The sequence below is a fragment of the Rousettus aegyptiacus genome, unplaced genomic scaffold, assembly GCF_014176215.1.
Source record: "Rousettus aegyptiacus isolate mRouAeg1 unplaced genomic scaffold, mRouAeg1.p scaffold_m13_p_3, whole genome shotgun sequence".
NCBI classification, from domain to species: domain Eukaryota; kingdom Metazoa; phylum Chordata; class Mammalia; order Chiroptera; family Pteropodidae; genus Rousettus; species Rousettus aegyptiacus.
In genome coordinates, this window is record NW_023416306.1 from 153,834,282 (window position 1) to 153,854,259 (window position 19,978).

Sequence of the window (19,978 nt, forward strand, 5' to 3'; positions counted from 1 at the left end):
CACGAGAAAAGATAAAATTTGTGTGTACTTTTTACAAGAATCCTACTAGAGAGGAGATTATATTTGGGACCTAAATTATCAAAGCCTTTTTTTAACCCACATGTTTACCATATTCACACTTTATTCCTTTGTGTAGAACTCAGTTTCCATCTGGTCTCATTTTCCTTGTGCCTGAAAAACTTTATTTAACATTTTTTTGTAGAGCAGATCTTCTGGCGACAAATTCTCTCAGCTTTGTTTGTCTGAAAATATCTTTACTTTTTACCAGATATAGAATTCTAGACTAACAACTTTTTAATTTCTTTTTGCACTTTAAATAGTCATTTCATGGTTCTCTGGCTTACCTGATTTCTGTTGAGAAGTCAGCGATAATTCTTCGTTGCCCTGTATGCAGTGTCTTTTTCTTCTCTGGCTGCTTTTAAGATTTAGTTTCCTTTATCTCTTATTTTCAGCAATTTGGTTACGATGTTCTTTAGTGTAGTTTACTTTGTGTTTAGCCCACTTGAATTGGAGTCTCTGGATTTATTGTTTTCATCAAATTCAGAGAATTTTAGCCACTATTTCCTTAAGTATATTTTTCTCCCCTCTTACTCCTCTGGGACGCCAAGTACAGGTATGTGGATTACATCAGTTGAAGTTGCCACACAGGTCATTGCCAGCACCCAGGAAGTACCTCTAGACAGAAAGCCAAGGTGACTGCAGGGCTCACTTCATTTATTTCCTTTCTCTCAGGGATCACAGTCCTGTGCTGCTTTGTCCACTGTCTGAAAACAGTTGTATATGATACATTTTTAGTTTTCTAATTGTTCACAGCAGTAAGACAAATCCAGTACCAGAAACTCTCTCATGGCTAGAAAGGAGTCCTGAAGCTTTCTATTAACTCACCTTTGCACACAACTAAAAAGTGAAGGAGAGAATTAAATATGTCAAACTTGGATGATTACTTGTGCTTTAGCTACCTCACAGGATTGGGGCAAGTGTCATATAGGACACTTGTGGAATATTCTGGGACGATGGCTAAAAGGCAGCATCCCAGCCCACCCACAAAGCACAAGCTGGCGTTGCGGCCCAAGGATCCACATTAATTTTAAAAAGCTCCCTGGATTACTGTTTTGCACACTGAAGTTTGACAACCATGCTATAGTGCTTCTGAAACCAGGACTCAGGGCTAGAGAGGAAAGGAGTGTGTGTGAAACAGTTCTGTCTCATCTCATTCTAAAGGAGTTTTCAGGTAGAAAAGCAGTCACTGGAGGTCAGGAATTCAGTCTATATTCTCAGATTTGGTAAGAGCGTATGAGTGTGCTCTCATTATTCTTTAGCATTTTTCTTTGCTTTTTCTAGTATCTCATGTTGACAACCTCATTTCTTTTTTGCCAGATGTCGCTCCTTAGCTCTACTAAGCTGCCAACCTTCTCCACCCACTAATAATTCCCAATGCCCTATTAAAGAAGGTATCCTGCATTTCTGTTCCCAAGATTTCCCAGACATGTACCTGGGATACCCTCTGCCAGTGCTAAACTTGCAGCTGTAGTGGCTCAGTGATTGGTGGCTGCTGGCCACACTGTTGGTGTGCCCATCCTTACCAATTGTTAGTTGCTTCAGCCATTGGTCACATGGGGCAGCAGGGTCACCATCCAGGAAGATGTGCCAAAGGACTTGAGGAGGCAGGACCCCTGCCAGGCAGTAACAAAGTTATTAGGTGGTTGAGGAGCCGTAGGCATGGAAATCATGATGCTGATAACTGAGGCGCTTATTAAATTTATGGTCTACAGAAGGTTTGCTCAACTGGTATTCTTCTGTAGGCCTCTCCATATGCTGCCTTGGACCTCTTTCCATTTCCCTTTAGAGGACTTCTGAAATCTGCCTTTCTCTATTTTTTTCAATGTGTGAAAATGCCACATTCCAAGGAGTAACTGTTAAATGTTGCAGCAAAACCTTCTGCGTACTACAGTTCACACACATCGTAAATGCCTATTATTAGAAGGTTGTGCTGGCTGCCATTGTGGTATCACATTAGAATCAAATCGTTGCAGCTTTAAGCAGTGTTATAGGCTGTCTTGTCCAAACCTGTCATTTGACATGTTAAGAAATCAAGACTTAGAGGTTATTATACAAAATAGCAGGATGCAAAAGGGACCCTGGTCTTCTGACTCCCGAGTGCTCTGCTCTTATGCCATGGTCTCCAGCTATATCGCTGCCACCACCACTCATCACCAAACATTTACCATGTGCCAGCCACGAAGCCTAGTGTTTTACTTTTTTTCCTCTCATTTAGTTCTCAAAACAAATCTATGGGAAAGTTTTAAAAATCAGCTTTATGTAGGTCTTACTTATGTACAACAGAGTGCATCTATTTAAAGTGCACAAGTTGAAATTCGAGCAGACATATATGTCCTGTGAAAACATCACTACAGAACACTTCCATCACCCCCAAAAGTTTCTCATGCCACTTTCTAGTCCGTCCTTCCTCTGCCCCTATCTCTAGGCAACTACTGATCTGTTTTTTGTTGTTTTGGGGTTTTGTTGTTGTTGTTGTTGTTGTTGTTGTTGTTGTTTTTTGTCATGATAGAGTGGTTTACCTTTTCTGGAATTTTACATAAACTGAATCATATGTATGTATGCTTCTGTGTCTGGCGTTTTTTTCACTCACTATAATGATTTTGAGATTCAGGTTGCTGCATGTGTCATTATCCTTTTCATTTTTACTGATAATTATAGTATGGACACACCACATTGTGGTTGTCTATTCACCTGTTAAAGGACAGTTTGATTATTCATTATCCCCATTTTAAAGATGAGCAGACTAAGGCAAAGAAGAGTAATCTGGCCCAGGACCACACAGCGTTTAGATGACAGCACCAGGGTTCGGAAGGCAGCCTGATGACCACCATGCCGCCAGCCTGCACAGCTCAGGCCAGGGTTCGAATACAGGTCTTGACCCAATCCTTGCTCTAGGCCTCTGGGTATGGCCCCCGGCTATGTCGGCATCTCCTTCCACAGGGAGACTGTATGTATTACTGTCTGCTCCCAGTTGTGTAATACAGGGTGCCCATCATGACCCACAGGATGCTTAATACAATTTATTTAAGGAAGGAAAGAAGAAAGATACCTATTTTTAGAGAATACCTCTAGTACTTTTTCCCCTTCATAAACTTGGAGTATGAAATTTGTGATTTGGCCTTTCTTTTTGCCCTGGAGGTTTGTCAGAGCACGCACTTGATTGCACCTTCTGGGAGGCATGCCTCTTCCCAGCGTAAATCTGTTGTCCATGCAGTTATGCCTGAAAAATGGGAAATCAGTTCATATGTTACACTTCACACTTGACTTAGTCCATTTCACTGTATGTGAATGTTTAGAATTCATTATGCAGTAGGAATTAGATGTTACATATAACTAATTTCTAGAATTACCTTTGCTAGAATTACTTTTCTAGAATTACTTGGTTGGTCAGTGAAGTCTACTTCTTTGAACTTAACCAGTGGGTGGGGAGACTCTGTGAATGATTGCCCCAATCACCCCTGGACATTCATTCAGCAGTGACATTAAACAGATCTTTGGGCACCTGTAAGGGAACTTACTGGTTCCCTTAATAAAATCACACCCAGATTTTTTTGAGGTAATCAGTGCAAGAGGCATGTCACCTAGGAAGGGGCCCGATAGTTTCCCTGTACTTGGTAGGGATGGGTGATTTGAGCAATCTCAAAGGAGACAAGAGAAATGAGGACCTAAGGTCTGTGCCTCCCCACCCCCAGGCAGCGGGTCTCCTCCCACCACCAGCCTTGTTGAGGAAAGCCAGCAGGTTTTCGTACAGTGCCTCCTGTGGCCAGAATTGCTCTAGATGCTGGAGATAGTGGTAAGTAGATAGTCCTTGCCCTCCAGGAGCTTTTTATCTAGTGAGATACCCTCCTTTATTTTATAGAGCCATGCCACACAATGTATGTCTCAGCATTCAGCCTCTCTGGCTCCACTCTTGGTACATGGTGTTGCTTCTTCCCTGGGGAAGAGGCCTAGGGAGAGAAGAGAAACATTTCTTTCCCTCTGTTGATACCTCCAGTTTCCGAGGGAAGAGATCTGACAAACAGAAGAAAGGAGCTTTTAAGATAAGATGTGTTTTTAAATGAGAAACAGAATAAGTGATATTTCAAGGTGGTTTGGGGATCTGTTGGTCAACCAGAATGTATTGCCTGGGGACTGTTTGCAAGACCGCAGGCTACAAGCTCAAATGCCTTTAGGGGCCAGGCAGATAATAGAAACACATGAAACAGCAGAAGTGTGCAGCAGTAAAGAATGACGGGATCCGTGGTGAACCAGACAGGAGATGGCACAGTCTAAAAGTTTTCAAATTCGTATGTCAAAAAAATGACAGAATTTTTAAAAATCACTTCATAAGTAGAACAAAATGCATCTGCCAGTTGGATTAGGCCTTTGGGAAGTGATTTGCAAATCTTTTGTAAGACCTTGTAGGGCTGTGCTCTAAAGAACACAGGACTTTGTTGGGGGGACAAAGCATAAAAGATAAAAAGCACTATAGGAGTTAAGTAGCTAAAACAACAATAAAACGATGGCAAAGGCAATGAATGTTGTTGGTACATTGATGATTTACTTTATTCAGGCTCATGAGTTCAGAAGAGGAAGTGATCCTGATGGGTTAGAGGCACTTCAGGAAAAAAGGAGGACTTGTGCTGGGTCCTGAGGGATGGATAGGATGTGGTCAGGTAGAGAAGAATCAGAAGCCTTCCAAGGCAAGTTGCCTAGCATAAAGAGAGACTCCACATGGAGAGTGAATAAGTAACTAGAAGAAAAGCTGGTTCTGCAGAATTAAGCCCCGATTCTGGTCCATTCTCAACTACAGATATTCACTATCCCCATATAAACTAGGTAGAATCACAGCTAGAGCTGCTTTCTGAGAAGTTAGGGTTCATGATTATGGAGAATAACTGAGAATGATAGACAACTCAAGTGACCTCAGGGTCCCAAAATTGTAGGATGGTAAAACAGATCGTTTCTATTGAGATGACATAATCGTTTGAATTCTTGGAATCAAGTTTCTGGTTTGCTCGAAGGCTTTTAGACTTACTCTGTAAATGGAAAGGTGTGTGGTGTTAGAGAAAGAACATCAGGTCTAAAAATAGGATCTACAAGCGACTTTGGGCAAGTCAGTCCGTTCAACTCATTCATTTAACAACCATTTGTTGAATGCCTACCATGTGTGATACATGGGGCTGGGCACTGAGGGTGTGATGGTGAACAAGACATTCTTAGTCTTTACCCTCATACAGTCCAGCCCTGGATATAGGGAGTAAACAAATAGTCACACAACTAAATAAGGACGAATTGCAATTGAGTCCACTGACAGAAGTGTGCAGGGTGCTCTGAGAGAGAATAATGTAAAGACCTGATTTGGACTGGGTGGTGAGGGAAAGCCACTCTGAAGAAGTGACTTTTAAACTTCAACTTAAAGAAGTAGAGTTGTCAGCAAAGGAGGGTAGAAGTTGGGGGTGGGGGCTCAGGGGACTCTGGTAGAGGAGACAACAGGTGCAAAGTCATGTCACCTCTCTAACCCCAGAAGCATTTCTAGGCCTGTTTGGTCTCTTCCAGCTCTAAAATCCAGCGCGCAGAGTGTGAACTCTGGATAGAATGTGAAACTTTAATGAAGAACATTGAGAGGTGCACAAATGGGAGGAAAATTCTTTATCTATAAAAAAGATGAACAATATTCAGATTGAGACGATCTCTGAGAACACAATTAGATATGGACTCAACTTTCACTTTACCTCAGAGCTAAATTCAAGTTAAGAAGGACTTCACAAGCCCCAAAATATGGCTTTAGAAAGCGGAAGGTCTCTGAAAACAGAGGCTTAAAAAAAGGATTAGATCTTTCTGGCATGTAACCATTCCATCATGGTCTAACCCAGGACTGTGGGTAGAATAGTCACTCCCTCTGCCTGGCAGCTCCTAGTGCCTCTTGGGCAGGCTTCATTCCCACCAGAGAGGGCTGTGCTCTTTGCATCCTGAGGTCCAGTTTTGACAGACTTCAATACCTCAAAACCTTAGGAATAATAAATCCTTATGGACAACCAAAGAGTGTTTAATTCCTAACGGACTAGCTGAGTTGAGCCACTTCTTGCCAGGGGCAATTGGGGACTTAATTCTGCAAGTGTAGCAATCTGGATGATCTGAGAGCCCTGAGTTTAAGGGTAATTGCTCAATTTTCTATCCATGTCAACAGGGAAAATGGTAAAAGTGGCTGAACACAGCCAAGCAATGAAGCTGGATGAGATGTGAGATGCTAGACTGTCAGTGGAATTAGAAAAATGCTATCTGTAGAGAGCTATCACTCAGTCGCCCCACTTCTCCTCTTCTCATTCATCTCTGTCTCCTGGCTTTCTAACTCTTTGGGAGTCTTTCTCATTCTTTTCTTAATCCTTTCACTACATCCTTCGCCCATTCTTCTACAAATAACAGTCACTCTTGAGCCTAAACAGCTTTAATGCAGAAAAAGGGAAAGTGAAAAGAATTAAGTATAGACAAATTGGAACCCTGATGTTTCAATTCCTTTTTCTTGCTGGGTAAGAATGTTCCATTATGTTGATGTTCTTTCCTTAGACTTATATGGGACTTCTTAAGTGGTCCCTAAACCTAGTTCCTGTGCTTCCCTAATTTTTTAAAACTATTTTAACCAGCACTGATTTTTTTTTTTTTATTACATAATGTTCCTTAAAATCAATTTGTTTTTCTAAATTTAAAGTCACTGGGACTAGATGCTAAGGTCTTTCTAAGCCCATTCCTCTCTTCCCTTCCCTGATACAAGCACACACAAGAGCTCCTTTTAGCTAAACATATCCACAGCAGGAATGAGGCAGGGGTGGGGTGGGGAGGGATGAGACGCACTGGTCCAAGGGTTAGCTGTCCTCTCTTTCGTCTCTGTTTTGTTAAGTTTTATTCTCTTTATAGGGTACCGGGTAAAAAGGTTGAAAAGAAGTCAGTCTTGTAGGAAACGGTATTGATGATTAATGTTTAAGTATTTACCGAGAGCCAGGCACTTGCTGCTTTACCCGCAATGCTTAAGTTAATTCTCACAACAATTTTATTAGGAGACACTGAGTATCACCACTTTACAGAGGAAGAAATTGAAGCCTTGTGAAGTTAAGTAACTGACAGAAGTCTCATGGCTAATAAGCAGTGATGTGCTGGGTATATATAGCTGTCCCCCCTTATCCACGGTTCCACCTTTCGTGGTTTCAGTTAGCCACAGTCAACCATGATCCAAAAGTATTAAATGGGAAATTTCAGAAATAAACAAATCATAAGTTTCAAATTGCACACTATTCCGAGTAGCATGATGAAATCCCTCTTCATCCCACTGTCTCTCCCAGGATGTAAATTATCCCTTTGTTCAGCATATCCATGCTGTATACACTGCCTGCCCGTTAGTCACTTAGTAGCTGTCTCTGTTATCAGATCATTTATCAAAGAGAGAGACCACATTCATGTAGCTTTTATTACAGTATATTGTTAAAATTGTTCTATTTTATTATCTGTTGTTGTTTATCTCTTAACTGTGCCTAATTTATAAATTTTTTATAGATATGTATATATAGGGGGAAAACATGGTATATATAGGGTTTAGCACTATCCACAGTTTCAGGCATTCACTGGGAATCCCGGAACGTATCCCCTGCTCATAAGAAGTGACGTCTGTATTTAACAGCTGGCTTTCCAGGGGGAAAAGTCCTCATTGGTGGTGTCTGCTGATTTCTGTGGTGTAAATACTCCCACCATGGCTGCTTTCAAGCTACCGTAACATCGCTGACGACAGAGCTGGGAAAGGATGAGCAGTAGCACACTAGTGTATCATATTTCCGCCATACAGCTACATTAGATGTAAATAATTTCAATGGCACAGATGAAGTAAAATGTAAAATTTAAGAAGTAGTGAGGTTTGAATGTTACCTTTGTTTTTAATATAATTTAATTATAAGGGTATATGATATACTCTTCAGTAATGTTTAACAAACTGCATGCCAAATTCCTAAAAATTTAGCCTTTGGTTCTTACAAGCCAGCTCGAAGAAGCTCCTGCAGGGCCAGGCGGGGCTGGAATGCAGACACGCGCTTTGTGCTCTCACCGCCGGCCTCTTTGCTTTCACATGTGGGAGGTTTGTCTCTCAGCCCTGCTTGTTGAGAAAGCTTGTCTCTACTCACTCTTCTAGCACCCTGTTGCATATTTGCTCTCCTATCCTGATCCCGATCCTGCTGGTCCATGTCCTCAGCTCTGCTGAACCCTCTCACTGTGAAGTCTTGTCTAAAACACCCGGTCTGAGTTGAGAAAAGCCAGATACCAGGTCTTTAAAGCTCTGAGACGTGAAACAGAATCTTCAGGTCTGACCATTCCTCTCTTTCTTGTTAAACTTTCTTTTCTATCAGATCCACTGAGATTGCTTTTAGATAATGAATTCTCATGCCTATACCCTGGTTCAGGCATAGGCCAGAGTCTTAAACAGACCTCCTGCTCCATTGGCAGAGCTGCGACAAAGTGCTTTACGCCCCTAGTGGTGCGCTGACATCTCTTAAGTCACACCAGACTTTCCAAACTTAACATCACAAACATCTCTCTGCCTGAAACATGACTGACAGTGACTTCTCTGGGCTTCGATTTTATTTGTTCATGTGAGCAGCTTACTTACATGCCTCATCTGAAGAGGGAGAATGGGAAGAATGCAAACAAAAGTCTTGTGCTATGCGTGCATACATGTTGTAAGTGAAGCAGGTCGCATTAACCTTCCTCCAGGAACACAGAGAGAGAGCTCCTACAGCAATCCGTCGTGCTATAGTCTGTTAGGAGGAATGTGATTAATAATAAGTCATCCAACATTAAGCACTGGCACTAGTCAAAAGAGAGCTGGCTCTCCCTGAAATTATTATAGAGATCGAGATATTTATTCTGTAGCTCCTTGATTCTGTCCTGATTGAATATAGAATACAGGATGAGGATAGGACAGAACCAATCCCATTTAGTTTTGTGAGACTGTCCTAGGTGTGACTGCAAACTGTTCAGCTTTCTGGAAGAGGCATAGATACTTCTCCATACAGTTGTGAAGAGAGTGGATGGATGAGGAACGAGAGGAGGTGAGAGGACCTAAATGCAGACAGGCTTGTGTTGATGAGAACCACTGCCCAGGGAGATCTCAGACCACTTAGATTTTTACTTGACTAGAAAGAAATAGAGGCTCCGTGTTCTAGGATGTCTGTTTCAAAAGACGGAGTCTGCGTAAAGAGCCATAATGTTCTCTGCAATGAGAAAAGACAAAGAGTTATAGAGTTGCTCCAGCTAGTCTTTGTAACCAAACCACACAGCAAGTTGTGGCCTGGGATGATTGGTGACTGTGTGTTCTCCCAGAAAGATGGCCGTGGTACATGACTCAGTCTGAAGACTGACGGCCAGATACAGCTTAGGTGATGGGATGGGCCAGGCATGTTTATGCATCTGAGGTTGGACTTGGCACATCACTTAGCCCTCAGTTGGAGAACTCTTTTCCTTCCAACACATCACACATAGAAATTAGTTCCTAAAGAAGGACCTGAGACAGCAAAACCCAGAGAGAGCAGAAACCTTGCGGAGGGAGGGGTACAGGAGACCCTCTTTTCCTAGTAAGAGATGAACTTGATATGGCCAAGTGGTAGATCTTCCTTTCTAGCTCTAAGTTCTACCAGCTTTATAAAAATTCACAGATGCTCAGTGTGCGTGTGTGTATTCCTCTATATATACGCACACACACAGGACACATATTGGGAATGTGATTCCTAAGTCCATAAGTATGGTTGACAGACTAGGTTTACCTGAAAGACCCTTTAAGAGAAAGCTCTTGAAAGATGATTACAGAATTGAGACACCATCATTTAAAAGTGCCCGAGGCAAACGCCTTTGAAAATTGTGGCAGCGAGGGACAGAGAAAGAGCCACGCAGCCCTTGATTGTTGCGCGGCTCCCTCAGGACCCGTCCTCCCCCTCCCCTCCCCCTCCGTTTCTCATCTGATAAGAGAGAGAGCAGCAGTAAGACTCCTCATCTATCTTATGAAAATCCGATTCGGAATGGCTCTGATCAAAACCAGCTGGCTGTCACCAGCAGTGGCCTTGCACGGAGGGAACTGCTCAGAAGCGTTGTGTGTGGGGGGGTGTCACGGGTGGCACCGATCAAAGTGGCATTTTTTTAATAAATATATATAAGGAAAATACAAAACTAAGGATTTAGAATAAAAGCAGTGTAGTTTGTCTTGTTTTTTTGAGCGTAACACGAAGAGGATGAAATAGAATCAGATATGCCTGGTTTCTAACATACTTCTACTGGCGCCTCTGAGAAGGTGTTTTCTGTCACATTAATACCATGTCACTCATCTTGGGTCCTATTGAAGAGAGTGGAGAGTTCCTCAGTTTCTATTCCTTCCAGCCACTTCGCTCCTCGTCATTTTTAAAGTCTTTTACCCCTGCTTGTCGTTAACGTATCTCAACGTATCAAAGCCGGGATCACCTCGAAGTTCTGAGAGCTGCTGGAATGGTGGGGAACATTCCTATGCATTGTTCTTTGTTTCTTTCAACTGTCGGTAACCAGTGAAGCATGCTTTCTAGAGCTCACACCAGCAGGCGCCACTGGGCTCCTCTCAGTGTCAGGCTTCTGGGCTGAATACGATCTTTCCCCAGAGAGCAGCAGTCCCCAACCTTTTTAGCACCAAGGACCAGTGTTCCTATGAGAATCTAATGCCTGATGATCTGAGGTGGAGCCGAGGCGGAGATGCTCACGCTGGGGAGCGGCTGCACGTACAGATGAAGCAAACCTTGCTCTCTCACTCACTGTTCACCTCCTGCTGTTTGGCTCAGTTCCTAACGGGCCATGTACTAGTACCAGCCCCTGGCCTGGGGTTGGGAACTCCTGCTCTGGAGAACCCTTTTTGCGGTGCACTTGTCTTTCGTGAGTGCTACCTTTGAATTTCTTGAAAGGCTCAGTGCTGGTTGACGACCATGGCCAATACAGCTTCTTATACATACAGCACTGGGTGGACGTGGGGGGTGGGGAATCTCATTCTGGGGTGTTTCATTCATGGCTCCTTCAGAAAAGCGCTAACATCCCTGTGGGTAATGTGAGATCGGGCTTTCACACGCTGTGTTTGTACCACGAGCTGAGTCGCCATTCTTAGCAAAGCCCCTTATCTGCTCATGAACCAGCCAGCATCACACTGTACTGAGGCCTGGCTTATCTCAGAGATTTCAGTCAGTCCAAACCTTCCTCTCCAACCCACTGTTATCCTGGAGAGTCACCACAGCTTGGGAGCCAGGAGGAACAATCATTTTGATCTTAAGGCCCGTGATCTCTTTCCCTGGCAGCATTAGCAGAGGGTCCATTGGCCAGGAGCATGGAGGCATATGGAACAGATGACCCACCCACCCACTCCCCCCTGCAGGCTGGCACCTCAGGACGGGGCATCTTTTCTTTCTGTCTCTCTGTCACACAGTTCCTCGGGGACCTGCTCACGCACAGTTCTCAAGCAGACACTCTCTCCGTCGCATCTTGGATCACACACTTTGCTTGCGGTCAGTCCTGAACTCAGCATTTGCAGTGTGGCTCTCTAGCCAACGTCACAGTTTTCAGGCCGTTTTCTCCATATGTGTTGCCGCTCTCCACCCCTGCCAGTCACAAGTACAGGCTGGACCCGCTTGAATGAGGCGAAATCACAAAAGATAAGTCTTTATAAAGCAGACCTGCCGGGGACCTGCAGGCGGGTTTTTGTCCCTTGCACCCTGACTGAGGGAGAGCAAGGGATCGATGGTGCTGGGCCCAGCCTCACTGGGGAACTCCTCTGGGACCGTCTCTTTCCCTTGTTCCTTCGGGTGTTTGAAGCCTGTTGCCTACTGCTTTCCCCCTTTCTTCTTCCTTTTAAAAAATTCTCCATTTTTTTCACTTAGAAAAAAAATTATTTATACGATTGAGATCCACTAATTAAAGCCATTTTCTGGTATTTGGTTACTGGAGCGTTTGATGTCTCTCTGACAAGACCATGAAATGCATGGAGTGTCCACAGGGACAGAATTTGCTGAACACGGCTCTTTGTAAATGAGGGGACACAGTGTCGCCGCAGCTCATGAATATGAAACGCCCATGATGCCACCTCAGTGGACTTGGGAACACAGATGAATCCTGTCATGTGCTAAATGAGACCAATTTCTTTCACTTAACTTCATCTTCAATCAGACCTTCTTCCATTTGCCTGTTTAAAATTCCCCATACGTGATGCAGAAGGTAACGGCATTCAGTAAAACAAAGTTTTGTAGCTGCACAGAAAAATTATAATGCTCTCTGGTTTAAAGTTGCCATCGTCTAAAACCGTGGACATTGTTTCCTTTCACTTATGAGCTCTGCTGAGGTCTGTTGACTTTGGGCACAGACTTAAAGGTTGTCTGCACCGCTCTTATTGGGGTGTCCTTAAGCAGCATGTCCAGATCTCTTTTATGTGGATTGGTTATTGAACTTGGCTGTGAATGGCGGATGCGAGCCCTTAGTGGTCTGTGCGTGGATGCTTTGCAGTGGCCAGGGCACTGAGTGGGAAGGCAGCTCGGGGAAGAAATTGCACATAAGGCTTTTGCCGTCAGGAGCTCAGTTAGTGAATGAAGTGAGGGGGACAGATGTTGCCAGTAAGCACTCGAGGAAGCTGACAGGGCAGGCCAGCCACTTGTGTTATTTACTAAGGTGTCAAGGTGAGAAAGTAGTGGGATATAAAAGTCTTCATGTATCTCTAGAGACCCCTCTGTACCTGACCAGGAAATTCCATTAGGAAATCCCCAACCAAGAAAATCAGCAGAGTAGAACCTAGAGGGACACACAGAAGAGGGGCTCCCTGTGGGACCCAGGGGCCAGATTGGGGTCCCTCATTGTTCTTTCCTTCCTATAGGACTTAAATGTGCACTCCAGGTGAAGAGCCCGAGTGTACTCATTTCAAGCTGGGAATTTCCAGTCTAGGAAATCACTTTCTGTTCTAGTTGTACCCAAATTGGCAAACAACAGCTGGATTTGACTGCAGGCTATTGTAAGAGGCCTCTGTAGAAAGCTGGGGCCGACTTCATAGGAAGAGGCGGGCAGGCTTCTACTGTCAGGCCACAGGGGCTGAAAAGCATCCCTCTGGGGCTGTGCTGGGTAGTTAGCATTTTAGTGCACAGGTGTGATGGTAACATTTGTAATGAATGTGTTCCAGGGCAATGGCAGCTCCTCCTATCTTTGAAACTTGTTGTGACTGATCCTACTGGTGTTCCCATATGTTTCATTATTTATTTAAGCACTCCTCATTTATTTCTGTGGTTTCACCTGGTAGTGGGTTTGTTGGGTAGATCTGTTGGCAGACCAGTGTTCTGGTGTCATCATGGGTTTTCCATTTGGCAATAATCTTTTTCTTTGAAATAGTTCTTACTGTCGTTGCTGTGCATTAACAAGCCTTTACTGGAGGCTCCCAGAAAGTGGATTATACAGTGCGACACACTAGAGATCCAAAAAGCAAGAAACAAGGGGAGGTTGGTGAAGAGCAGTGACCATCTTCAGGGTGGACCAAATTTGAGTGACTCGTCCTCTCTAACTTTGCCCCTCTCATCCACTGTTTCTTGTATATGTGCAGGCCTTTTTCAGCAGGAGCAGCGCTCAAGTGAGGCAAAGCCTTGGCTAGGATGTTAGCAAATCCAGGAAGTATCCAAGGATTGCTCTTTGTCGCTCTCATGAAATGAATTCTACTTAGGCACTTTAGGGTTTGGTAGCACTTATACCATAATTGGAATGATAGAGAGAAGATTGACATGGCTCTCCCACGTATGTGACTTTCATATTCGAGGGACATCTGTCGATTCAGTTCTTTTCAGTTGCCTTCGGTTTGCCAGTCCTTGGTAATGCAGAAGTGACCAAGATGTGGTCTTTGCCCTCAGCTAGTTTACCATCTAAGGGGCAGGCCTGGAGCCAATTTCACTTATTCTACCAACTGCAAGGTAGTGAGGTCTACCCCAGACCTTGAATGCAGAATAATGGAAAGACAAAGTAAGAAATTCTGAATTCTGCTTGTTGGATTCTGAGATGATTGACAAAGAAAGGGAAGTGCATTTTCCTTCTCTGCTCATTTTTTTTTTTTTTAATATGTAGACTTTTCCATGCTTCGTCCATCTTGGTTATGCCTTATTGTGCCTCAGAAGGTCAGAAGGGGTCTTGCGTATAACAGGTGCCCAGTCCATGTTTCCTGGCTGGTTGATGCAGGCCCTTCCTCACCTGGCACCAAAAGCTGTTTGGTGTAAGGTGTGGGAGCTGGGAGAGCCAGCAGCCGACGATCTGTGAGAGGATAGCGACCTGCGGGGACGTGGCGATCCGCGTGGGGATGGAGATCCCCATGGGCATGTGACTTGCGTGGGCTTGGCGACCTGCGTGAGGAGACGCTACCCACCGGCAGAACTGAAAGGGAGGATGGGACACCCACTGCCGTGGCACTGGAGGCGTCATTGCCCTCCTGCCTCACCTTCCGCTTTTCTGGGGGCTCTTCGCGGTACCTGGCCAGCACCTCTTTTCCACGGGACTCGTTTACCAAGTTGTGGTTGGCAGGGGTGAGGCCCGGGGCCCTCTGGCGTGGGTGCACTCTTTTCATTCTGCTCTGTTCGGCCTTGCATAGGGAAGTGGCAAGTCAGGGTGTATGGTGAGGGAGAGACTTTGCTTATTTATGGTTATTGGAATCAAGACAAATACCCAGGAATAGAGGACACAGAGTCTAAGGCAAGTGAAAGTTGTTTGTTCACTTTGCATACAGTTGTCTCACCCCTCCACTATAGGAAGTGTCTCTGAGGGCACTGTACCTTTGCAGAGGAAGTATGGGTGGAGTGAGGACGAGCTCGGGGTGGGGGGTGCCAGTTGGAAGCCTGTCTCTGTCCGTTATTAATGGTCTCACCTCATGAAAGCTGCCGAATCTTTCTGAGCCCCAGCGTTCCTGTCTGGAAGATGGGCAGGAGGAAATGAAGGAAGAGCCTGTCATTTCTGTCCATGCTCAATATTATATCTATTAAATGAATAAGAATAGTTACAGAGTTTTTATCACGTACTGAGCATAGCATTTAGTATTGTATAAAGGTTATCGCATTTAGTCCTTACAACTGTGTGAAGTGGGTATAATTAGACTGGTTTTACAGATGAAGAAACTGAGGCACAGAGAGGTTAAAGTCACACAGCTGGTACGTAGGGGAGCCAGGTTGTGAAGCCGGCGCTCCTGTCTCCAGCGCCTGTGCTCCTAACCACCGGCCGAGAGTCCTACCCCTATAACTAACTCATCGTGTCTTATTAGCAGCATGGAAGAAAATCAGAATAAAGTTAACATAATTATTAATTTTTAAAAAACAGTGGTAGCTTTTCTACAGTCCTAGAGCAGGCTCTTATATTTCTCTTATTATGTCTATTAAAATTGTGTGCTTTTTAATGTTAAACTTGACAGCCTAAACCAACCTGGGTCACTGTTCCAGACTTGCAAGTCAAGTAGCTGTGTTGATTGTACACAGGGCTGCATCATTCTACGTAGGTCATTAGTGAAGAAAAGGATTTCTCAGGTCCATTTTCTTTTCCTAGTTTTGTTCCTGGTGTGTGTATATGTGTGTGTGAGAGGGAGGGAGGGAGGGGGGAGGAAGAGAAGGAGAAAAGAGAAAGAAAACAAAAATTCTCAAGAACGTATTATGTACACATTAGCAAGTACTTCTCTGTGATTATAAATTAGAAACTGTAAAATTGCGAAGTTCTTTGAAGTTTGCCCAAAACCTGCTCCACGGCCACCTGTTCCATTGGGGGCTGGGAGTTGGATGGCCTGACTCCGCTGCGATGGCTCAAGCTGTCACGCTGCACTGGAATGTTGCAGCTCGCCTTGGCCTGGCTGTCATCGCTGGCTCCGTCCCACTCAGGCAGTTCACCGGGTTCTGTTGGGCGCCAGGCTTCCAATTAGAGAGAAATCCCACTGTGTGGCCAGCCCCACCAGTGCCACTCTGAGAGGCCCTTTTGCCAAGGCCCGAACTGACCTCTGATCTGTCACAGATGGGCCAGCCCCACACTCCTTTGTGCACATTTGGAGGAGGGGGCGGGGATGAAGAGGGAAGCCCGTGGGGAGTCGCAGTGGACATTGGGCAGCAGTGCAGCTCCTCGGCGCTGGGAGAAGCTGGGCCGAGTTGACAGGACCCAAATGCTAGCGTTGTGGAGGGAAAGGGGACTATGGGAAGACCTGTCCTGAGCCCCAAACTCAGCAGGGGCACTTTCTCACCAACTTCTGAATATTCATCTCAGGCTGGACTCCACACCCAAGGAGAGCCAGGAGCAGCTCACTGGCTCAGTCCAGAAGTGTCTGTCACGCCGCCGATGGCGCATGGCACAGCAGCTTCCTCCCTGCCCCGCCGCAGGCTCTGTGCAGTCTTGCTGGCCTGGGACCCCCAGCCCTGGGCTCCAGGCAGCTCTGTCAGCAGCACCCCTCCCACAGGCTGCATTACTGACACGGGGCAGGAGTGAACACGAAAGCCAGATTTCTGTTGGCATGAGAAATAGAATCTTCCATCTCTGATTCTTCAGCAGGATAGAGAGAGACACTAAATTCTGAACAGCTTCTTTCTAGTTAGAGGACCTGGTGAATTCAGTTCCTCATTTTGGGGTAGTGTGTGTGTGTGTGTGTTCTTTATTTCCCCATCAGCCCTTCCTTTTTATTTTTATCCCATTTCCTTTCTTTAATCACTCTCCACGTGTCTCTTTCTCTCTGTGTCTTATTCCTTGTGTCTCCCTTGTATACTGCCTCTCTTTTTCCAGGTACAGCACCTGTACCCCACAGAAGCAATAACAAAGACATAAGGCTTGAAAATGACATATATTTGGGCTTAGCTTGACTAGAGCAGTTGCAAAGTCTAAATACTGAATAGCCTGAAAATGGCAAGGGTGTTCCCAGCTGTTCTTGGAATAATCTTGTGTCTCTTTTAAAAATAAAATTGGATTTAATCCATAGAAGCAGAAACGAAGGGTTTCTTCATTTTTCTCTCCTTTCTGGGATTTTTCTTCCTGTTAATATTTGGTTTGGGGATTCCAAGACTTTCTCAGCCCACTTGCCCTTTTTTCCTGCTCCATCTCTTTTTTTACTCTGCCCCTCTCTACAGACTTTTTAAAACAAAGAAAACTCCTCTACCAGTTGGTGATGCTCATTTCGAGGAGGAGCTATTTCTGTAGGGTGTCATGTTGTCCCCATGAGAAGATATTTTTGGTACGTTAAGCTAGTTGCCACATTTAAGTGATATACTGTCTCTGTTTCTCTATTTGCATGACTATTAAATTGATGAAAGAAAAGGCCTCGGATCTCCTCTTTTTAGACCTGGCAAACAGAGGGCTTGACCTCACATACACTGCTGGGGAGCTAGGTCATATCATTAGGTGTAAAATGTCCTTCAGAGGCAGGCTCGGGGCCATGACAACTGACGACTGCAAAGTCTATGATGAGCTAATGCACTTGTGGACCTTGGTCATGAGGAGGTGTGCTCGCAGTGACATCTACCTCATGCCACTATACTTCCTTAGTTCCTCCGTCTCTGACCATGTCAGGCTCATTCATCAGTTCCCTTTCTTTTCTGTCCTCGAACATAAACACTTACCCAAGTACAGTCTGGCTCTCTCCTCATTTCTTTACATTTCTCCTTGGAGGTGTATTCCAATGGCTCCTAACCCAGAGCTTTCATCAGGATTACCGAAGAAATTTTAGGAAAAGATACAGATGCCTGAGCCACACCCAGGAGGTTCTGATCCAGCAGGTTCTGGAATAAAGCCTGGGATTCAGAAATTGATGAAGTTCTACCTTTGATCCTAATGCACACCTCTGGTTCAGTACTACAACCCTGGATTGGGGGCCGCCGGAGGACAGAAGTGGTGTCTGAGGGTCCCTTCCACCCCCAGCGTGCTGCCCCATGGCCGGCGTGAGAAGGATGCGGAGGAGCAGGCACGTTCCCTGCCCACGCGGCCGACAGTTTCGCTGCCGCCTCTCGTTGCAGATATCCCTGTTATTCCAGATCTGGAAGAAGTACAGGAAGAAGACTTCGTTTTGCAGGTGGCAGCCCCTCCCAGGTAGGCTCAGCGAGGTACGAGGTTGGCGGGAGGCAGGGAACATGTGAATTAATGTACTCCAAATGCCATCTCAGCGGGGCCCCCAGTGCTGATCCGGATGTTTCGGGTGATGAGCTCCATCCCAGGGCTTTTATTTTGTTAGACATTTTCTTTCCATTTTGGCTCTTCCCAGCTGCCTACAAGGCTCCGGGGACAGTGGCCCAGCAGCTCTCCTGGAATTGGGCCTGCCTATGATTCCTCCTCACGTTCTCTCTCTCCTGCAGCATCCAGGTAAACCGGGTGATGACCTACCGTGACCTGGACAATGACCTCATGAAGTATGCAGCCTTTCAGACCCTGGTGAGTAGAACAGCTTCGACAGAGAGGGGCAGGCTCCTGGAAGCATCCTTAGGGCTTTCTCAGTTCCTCCACAGCCGTACAGCCGCGCCTCCATGGGTCTCTGAGGCTGCCTGGCAACCTCATCCTTGGGTATTAAAGCATCTCTGGACTCAACAGATTCTAGCGTTTCCCAGCACAAGCTCTCCACTGCTTCCATGGCTGCCCACTTGGTGTCAATAAATATACTGGCCCTAGAGATATGCTACTGTCATGCCCTGCCCTAGTGTTGACCTTCCCCCAAAGAATGCCCAGCTGTAGCATGTCGTGGTGTTCCCTCAGTCCTCAGTGGCCACGTGGTCCACTCACATTTTTACTCTTTTACAAGAAGGCATTCCTGCAGATCTGGGTTTGGGAAGCTCTACCACATATAACCTTTCTCCTCACTTTGCAAGAGGTAGTTGTCTGAAGTCCCCCTGAGGTGCACAGCCATGTATATTTTTTTGCATTCACAGGATGGAGAGATTGACCTGAAGCTCCTCACCAAAGCCCTTGCACCAGAACAGGAAGTTCGAGAAGTATGTAGCAGCAGCACCTCCTTAACTCTCTCAGTCAGGTCATGAGGTCATTCCTGTAACCAGCACCCCCGCCCCAAAGCTGAACTCTGAACGCTGCCTCCCCTGCCGGTGGGTGTGGGAAGTGGGCTGTGGTTGCCAAGAAAGGCCTGCCTTCGTCCTGCCCCCAGCAGTACCTCTCTTGCCAGGACGACGTCAGCTGGGACTGGGACCGTTTGTACACCGAGGTGTCTTCAGAGCTCCTCACCGAGTGGGACCTGCTGCAGACAGAGAAGGAGGACCCTGCGGGGCAGTCTGCACACGCCTGAGCCCTTGCAGGGCAGCAGACCACTCTCCCTGCACAGAGTAACCTCTGCTTCGGACTTGAAAAAACTCAATAAGCCTAAAACTAAAGCTTGCCAGCAGCTTAGAATTTTTATATGGAATATTTTGTAATAAAAATATTTATTTTCAGTAGACCACATTGGAACATTCAGTCATAATAAATTACTTTTTTTCTGTGGCCATCTCTTTCATTTCTTTCCAGCGCCCTCCTGGAACGATTGCTCAAGAGTGAAGGAAGCAGCTTTTAAACAGCCCGATGGGAACTCTCTCTGTTGTGGAAGAGCATGAGGGAGAGCTAGATTCAGGGAGAGAAGCAATGTCACTCTTCCTGCAAGTCGCTCAGTCCACAGAGGCCACAGCATTTCCCTGGAGCATCTGCCCGTAAGCACCTGGACATAGGAACATGGGAGGCTGCCCGCAGCCGCCTCTCGGAGTCGGGGGCAGGGCCCGTTGGGACGCCTTTCTCACTGTCGACGTTCAGACCTTTAGTGGAGTTGCGCTGCCTCCTTAGTGCTTTCAGGCAGCTCAGCCGAGGAGACAGCAAGAAGTGGGTGTGCTAAGGCAACCATTCCTCCCTTCAGGGTCTGGCGGCTCTTCTGACAGCGCTCGGCCTCTCTCCGTTCCTCCTGTAA

At 45.6% G+C, this 19,978-nt stretch overlaps 1 protein-coding gene across 1 annotated transcript in view; it reads left to right on the top strand.

Annotated features, from left to right (window-relative positions):
- Nucleotides 1-19,524, top strand: part of IFT43 (intraflagellar transport 43) — a 73,203-nt gene extending 53,679 nt beyond the window's left edge. Inside the window, exons 6-9 of the mRNA XM_036238726.1 lie at nucleotides 18,060-18,132; nucleotides 18,396-18,471; nucleotides 18,963-19,025; nucleotides 19,211-19,524. Of these exons, the coding sequence (XP_036094619.1) occupies nucleotides 18,060-18,132; nucleotides 18,396-18,471; nucleotides 18,963-19,025; nucleotides 19,211-19,330 (332 nt within the window). The 3' untranslated portion in view covers nucleotides 19,331-19,524. The remainder of the gene's footprint in view (nucleotides 1-18,059; nucleotides 18,133-18,395; nucleotides 18,472-18,962; nucleotides 19,026-19,210) is intronic.
- Nucleotides 19,525-19,978: the final 454 nt, after the last annotated feature.